This window comes from Convolutriloba macropyga, chromosome 3 (genome assembly GCF_964194025.1).
Source record: "Convolutriloba macropyga chromosome 3, txConMacr16.3, whole genome shotgun sequence".
In the NCBI taxonomy this organism is placed as follows: domain Eukaryota; kingdom Metazoa; phylum Xenacoelomorpha; order Acoela; family Convolutidae; genus Convolutriloba; species Convolutriloba macropyga.
The window spans coordinates 46,899,666-46,906,755 of NC_134470.1; the positions used below are offsets into that span (position 1 = coordinate 46,899,666).

General features: G+C 37.2%; 1 protein-coding gene across 1 annotated transcript in view; it reads left to right on the top strand.

The window, feature by feature from the left end:
* Positions 1-6,845, top strand: part of LOC142337093 (arylacetamide deacetylase-like) — a 53,561-nt gene extending 46,716 nt beyond the window's left edge. The window contains exons 4-5 of the mRNA XM_075386172.1: positions 5,879-5,978; positions 6,165-6,845. Coding sequence (XP_075242287.1) covers positions 5,879-5,978; positions 6,165-6,691 — 627 coding nt within the window. The 3' untranslated portion in view covers positions 6,692-6,845. The remainder of the gene's footprint in view (positions 1-5,878; positions 5,979-6,164) is intronic.
* The last annotated feature ends 245 nt before the right edge of the window (positions 6,846-7,090 follow it).

The window sequence follows — 7,090 nt, forward strand, 5'->3', positions numbered from 1 at the left end:
TGCACTACCAAACTCTCAAACTCTATTTCGAACTAGGATTGGTAGTGACCAAGCTCCATAGAGTGCTTTCATTCAAACAGCAAAAGTGGCTCGCCCCATACGTGAAACTGAATACGGAAAAGCGAAAGCAAGCAAAGAATAAATTTGAGGAAAATTTTTTTAAATTGATGGTTAATTCGTCCTTTGGAAAAACTTATGAAGGAAAGCGAAACCGAATGAAAGACAAATTAACCCGCACTGAAGAGGAAACGCTAAAGTGGACAGACAAGCCCGAGTACCAATCGTCAAAAATTATTAGTGAAGATCTTGTCACTGTATGCCTTCAGCAATCGGAAATACTTTGGGACAAGCCAACCATAGTGGGTGCCTGTATATTGGACTTGGCAAAGAAGTTCATGTTCGATTTTCACAACAAAGTCATGAAGAAAAACTTTGACTGAAATTTGCTTTATTCAGACACAGATTCTTTCGTATATGAGGTGCGTTCAGGAGACTTCTTTGCAGAACTACAGCGGAAAAAGTCGGTCGCTGAGCAGTTCGATTTCTCAAACTTTCCATCAGAACACCCCTTGTACAGCAGGGACAATGCCCGAGTCACGTTAAAGTTCAAAGACGAAATGGGAAGCAAGCCAATTGCCGAGTTTTGTGGTCTGAAGCCGAAGCTGTACTCAATCAAGCTCGCTGAAGGCAAGTATAAGTCCTTTTTCAGTACCACTGTATTGCCATCCAAACGCAATCATTCAATAAAAACAAGCACGCATTAGGCATTCAGATAGTTCAAGTTTTTTCTGCAGGCAGGAAAGCTCGGATGAATTGCAAATGATCAAGTTTTTTTTTCAGGTCCTGCTAAGCAGTCAGCAAAAGGAGTGACAAAAGATGCCCGCCGCAGTATGACCCACGAGCTGTACAAACGAACTCTTTTGGGCGGCGAGGTGGTGCGTTTGCTGAACACTCGAATAGCTTCAAGCAACCACAGGCTCCACACAATTGCTGTAAACAAGAAGTCTTTGTCAGGCTACGATGACAAGCGGTTTATTATGAGTGACCAAGTTTCCATGCTGCCCTATGGTCATCGTTCGATACGAGAGGATATGTTCTTCAAGTCAATAATGAATGAGCCCGATTGGGGAGCGGATGACTCGGGCGAAAGCGAGCAGGAAATCGGGCAGCATGCGCAGGAAAACGGGCAGCAGGAGCAGGAAATCAGGCAGCAGGCTTCGGTAGCTGGGCAGCAGGCGCTGGAAAGCGAGCAGCAGCCGCAGGAAAGCCAGCAGCAGGAGCTGGAAAGCAGGCAGCACCAGCAACAACAGTACAAAAACAAGCAGCAAACACAACAAACAACAAACATTCCATATTCAAACAGTATTCTCAACACAAGTTTAAACTCAATTCCCGACCCAGGTTTTCACCAGCGAAATTATAGCGAGGACGAATTGAATCAAAATTTGGTAGATTTTGACAATTTGTCAGAGTTATCGGACAGTGGATCCTCTACAGACCCAGCTTGTGATGGTTTTATACTAAGTCAAGCGGTAGAATCAGACACAGAGAGTCAACAAGTGGAGCAAATGGCTATACCACAGGCAAAACAAAAATAAAAGACAAAACATGAGAAAAGCTAGAATTTCGAAGGCGAAAAAACGTCGAGCTGTGATAATGGACTCAAGTAGCGAAGATGAATAAACTAATACGTACCTCAGTGATGTAGTAGACTTTGTTGATTCTCTTCATCTTGGCTATGGAACAAAGAAAAAGGTAGTTCACTTCACCCCCGGTGAAGCTAAACAAAACCTTTTTCCCTCCTCGCTTATCTAATACCTTTAATTTTTTTTTATATAAACTGTGGCACTCGTAAATTTTTGTGATGGTGGTGCTTGTGAATCAAGTTGGTTTCCGGGGTACTAAATCGGTCATCACAACCCCGAGTGCCTAGGTTGATCAAACGTGGTTCTTCCCCCTTCAGTCCCTGGTGTACTTTAGGCCTTGTGATGTCTAATTTATACTTTATATATATATATAATAGCTCAATGGAGTTATGGTAATTGACGCTGTTGCTAAACGTTCTAAAAGCAAATGTTGAGCACAAAACACACTGACACACATTGAGAGAGGCAGTTTTTTAAAAGCTTGCAATATATTCAAGTATCCCAGCCAGATTCTTCTAAAAGCCAAAGTTGCTACCCTTTATCCGATTCATATAAATAAAGGAATGATTTAAACAGAAAAAAAACCGGATAGAGCATATAGTTCCCACCCTTAACCCATGCAATAACAAGTTTTTCTTACTCAATGGTTGCGTAGAGTGATATGAAGTTGTCCGTTTGCACCCACCTGAACAACTCGATATTGAATGTTGAAAACTGCTGGATTCTTACACTTTCCACAGTGGCAAATGTTCAAGTCAATGACACTTCTGTTGAGACAAAACACCACCCGACGTAGGTTTCTGATTTTTGCTTAAAAACAATATTTTCTCAGTTCCCGACACTTACTTTCATGACGATTTAGATACAATGCTCTAAGTTTAAATAGAACGCTTTAATTTAGTGATTACGGATCGAAAAGCAACTTAGTTTGGGTTTTTGATAATAACAAATTTGGTATTAACAAAGTTTTTTTTTGAAAACTTACGTGAGTAGTAACTTTCTTGAACCATTGGAATTCGATTTCAACTGAGTCGTGAAGCTGCCCGGGGTAACTGGTTAGTAGAGTTTTGGCAAAATCTAAAAAAAATCTATGGATCCTTTTTGGGTTTCATTAAATTGGAACTGCCTCCCTCCCCCCCCCCCCACACACACACACACACACATACGCACCCACGTACACTCATACACACACATACACACATACATACACACACCCACCTATCTAACCCAAAACCCCTTCCCCTTAGTGAGCAAAATTTACTTACTTACCTTCTCTATAGGCACAACCGCTATTATCATACAATTTTAAAAAATTTCCCTCCAAAACGGGCAAAATCTTGTATGCCCACTTATGGGGGGAACAGAATTGATCCAACTACACCAAAAATTATTCGTACATTTTTTTTACTTACAGAATAATTGTTGATTGTGCTGATTGGGTTGTGAAGGACCAGTTGATATGATGTCTGTTGTACCGCTTCTGTTTTTTTTTGGGTTTTCAAAAATTGGCGAACAATATGAATATTAAGTCAAAGTTTACAGACAATTAACTTTTCAGTAGAATCCCATAGATTTGAAACTGTTCTTCGGAAGAGATTCGGAAAAAATTAAAATGAAAACCACCTCCCATTTTTTATTTAATCTTTTTGTGTGGCATATCCTTATAAATTGAAAGCCCCCCGTATTTGAAACATTGTAACCGATACAAATGTTTGGAGAGAAATCCCCCCCCCCAAAAAAAGAAAAACGTTTCCTTTTGAGTTCGCCAATTTTTTTCTGTCTGTCGGTGCTGATGGAGTCAGTACAAGTATACAAATTAGGAACAAATCAAGTTGAATAAGTGCCGACTGGCTAATAGACAATTAAGGAATTCAATAATTTTAGTAAAAATGAGAAGGACCAAAAAATTGAACCAGACAGTTTTTAAACATCTGTCACCTTTGTGTTTTTAGCCAAAAATGTAAGAAAAACAAGTTTCCCCAGTTCCCCTGAAACCCTTTATTAATATCCCAGAATATTGAATTTTTGATCTGTCGGCAAATTTTTCTAAGATCTTGCCGCCAAAAACCTAGTGGGGGGACAAAAAACTGAAAATTTTGAACATTTTTGGCTAAAAATCTGTTTAGGTTTTGTTAAAATCGGATAAATGCACGCTTAAAATTTGCAAAAGTTAGCAGCGGCGAACAATAGTGCGTAGAAATGGCGAGATAAGCGGTATAAAAGTGGGACATATTAATGCGCCTTTGTCTAGCTCTGCTTTGTTTTTGGCGGGAAAGTTGCAAAAGTTGCAAAGAATTAGAACTGGTTTCAAATAGCCTAAGAAAATTTTAGACGAATGAAATAATAATATAGCACCGTAAAATCTTAAAAAAACTGACTAGAACCTAAAAATAAGGGGGGACATTTTATTCCAATTTCAGAAAAAATTAGACGTCCCACCCCGGTGTTGTTGGGCCGAGAAAATCAGGCTTCCAAAAGTGTCCGTCCCCTCCCCCCGGTGAGGTTCTAGTCATTTTTTTATACTACTCAGGACCCGTTTTTATTGTTCAGCTAAATACCAGACGTTTTATTGCCCAATCACATTCCAGGACACGTTTATTGTTTAGCCAATGTTGAGGACGGTTCGTTCAGTTCCAGCCAAAGTCAAGGACATTGTGCAAAATCCAGTCAAATTCCTTTCATACTGAAAATCTGTCTAGGACAATCTTTTCATGCGTTAAATCAATCGAAGGCAGTCATTTAATATTTCCAAGTCCAAACTAAAGCAAAAACTGTTACGCAAACACGCAAAAACTATGGACAAGCTAAAGAAAGTGAATATTCAAAAACTGACAATACAAATCAAAGCTGTGACAGATCCATCCTATCATTTGCATTTTGTGAAAGAGGGAACTTCTAGTTGTCGTAACTTCAAGCGGGTCAAGTTTAGTGAACACGGTTTTTCGTTACAAAATATCTATGAAATCGGGGAATATACATGCGAAATAGACTTGTTATACTCAACTTGTACTTTTTTCTTTATAGATCTTAGAGAAAGAGGATTATCTTAAATTACCTATAGGAAAACTTAAAAAGTTTTAAAATAATCAATTGTGTAATGTTAGGAGGGGAAATTATGTAAGCGCTGGTTTAAAACTCAAATTACAGTTTTACCATTTTTAAAGTTTTCAATTGTAAATTCAAACTTTAAGTGATTCAAACCTTAATTCAAACCTTAAGTGAAATAACATTAATTTAGAATTACTTCTTTTACTTAAACTTTAATATAGAAACCAATGTATTTTTGAAAACAAGAAAAATAGAAACAAACGCATTCTCTTGTTGATCTGTATTTTTCACTGACCTAGAGAACCTTGTTTTCTAGTTTATTAGATTTTGTTTCGACTGAAAGAATAAAAAAGCCAGCAATGTTCACTTTATAAAGAAGAGAAATTGGTTGATTTGAAGCCAAAACAAATATTGAGACAATTCCAGCAATCTCACTTTTGCTCTCAAGGAATGTTTCCCGCTGTTGTTTATAGATTAGATTTATATTTAAAGTGTTTTAAATAGATTATGAAAAATGCGATAATGAACGAAAAAGGTGGATCTAAAAAGTTTTATTTCAGAAAGACCCAGAATACTTAAACTATTTTTTATAATATTTTGATTGTAATTTTCAGATGTGAACATCTGTATGTTGGACACAACTTTGAACTTACTTAGTTAAAAATGTATTTCGTGATCGAAGTGAATTATTTAAGATTTTACGAATTAGGAGATACCAAAATGAAAAAAGGTTCGAACATTTCAAAACTTTTTTGAAGCGACAATTCTTTTACCGAATATGAGATCCTTAGCAAAAAATGAACGTTTCGAGTTTCTCAAAAATCCAACTATTTTAAATGCTTCATGAGCTACAGAGCAACGAAAATCAAGAAAAACTGTGACGCAAGAAAGCAAAGTTGAGTGGTTAGTATAATAGATCTGATAAATTATTTCGTGGTGCATTGTTACTCTTATATGTTGCCATTCTTCTACCTTAATGAGCTATTCGGTTGTGTTTTGAAAAATTCTTGAAGCTGAGTGTTAATTGCGTTTCAAGTTGAAATGCACTGAACTACAGACTGAAAATTGAAATAGCAAAGTTTAAAATGTGCACCCCACTAAAGCTTATCTTTGGTATTACAGCGTCATTGTTGTCGATTAGATAATAATTTGATGATTTCTAATATCTGTTTTTTGACATTTAGAGTGACTTGTATCCAATAAAAGGAGTGCATGCAATCTACCCGTGGTACAACATGCTCTATGATCTCCCATCAGCTTACGAGTTTTCTGTTGACCCAGCCGGTAAGTTATAAATAGCTGAGCAAGGAAAACAGACAACTGGAATAAGGTGTCAACTCTGATCATAAAACCATTTTGAAGAGAAAATTAAAAACTAAAATAGCTGGTGTAACATTTAAAAACCTTCAACATCATCTAAAAAAAATAAATGTTTTCTCTAATGACCGCAAAAGAGTTCTATGTTCTCAGGTGTACTGAACCAGGAGGATATAGGACGTTATATTAGCTTTTATCTCCATGGCGATGCATCTTGCATAGAAACCAAAACCCTCAATCAGCACCTGACACAGAAGGTACAGAATGAGTACAGATCAGCTGTCAACGAACTCGGAATCCAAGCGTACACGAAATCCTTGGAAGATAAAATCAAAAACTTGAAGTCCGCCAAGAAATACGGAACAGATAATGTCGGAGAAGAAAAACATAAAAAATGCGCTAAGAATTATGAAAGGTCACTTTTGAACTATCAGAACAACATTTTGTTCACTCCTCCAGAAAAACTCAGGCTTCTGAATAAAACTCATTTCAACATATACAGTTGCGAAGTTGACCTTCTCAGAGGCGACACCTATGTCATGGTAGCAATGTTGGAAAGCCTGAACATCGGTCACAAGCACCTTCACACTGGGAACTGCTATCACGGTTCGTTTAACGATAATACATCGGCAGGAACGATTTTGCGAGGAAAAGTTGTGAAAAGTATCAATTCACTTTGATGAGAAATTGCAACGCTGCTATGATCAATTTTTCTTTCTATAATATGTATAATTTTGTCGCTAAATTTATAAGGAGGATTGCTTATGTGAGTCCGCACTTTAGGTTCCAACCCACCCCTTGTTCTATTTCTAACTCGAATTTATTATTTAAATGTTCAAATTTTTTCGATGACTTTGAGCTTTCAGAGCTCTTTGGGTACTAAATTGCATTAGAGATCCTCAGCTGGTTATATTAGTCTTTGTGTTATAGATGTGCTGAAACGGCAGGGAACGCTTGATTTCAAACTGCAACGTTCACTTATTGGATATTTTGGGTCAAATGTTGTCTGTAATTTTCATCCTTTTTTGGCTGTTTTTTCCAATTTCCGTTAATTGATCTTCAATTGACGTTGATCACAA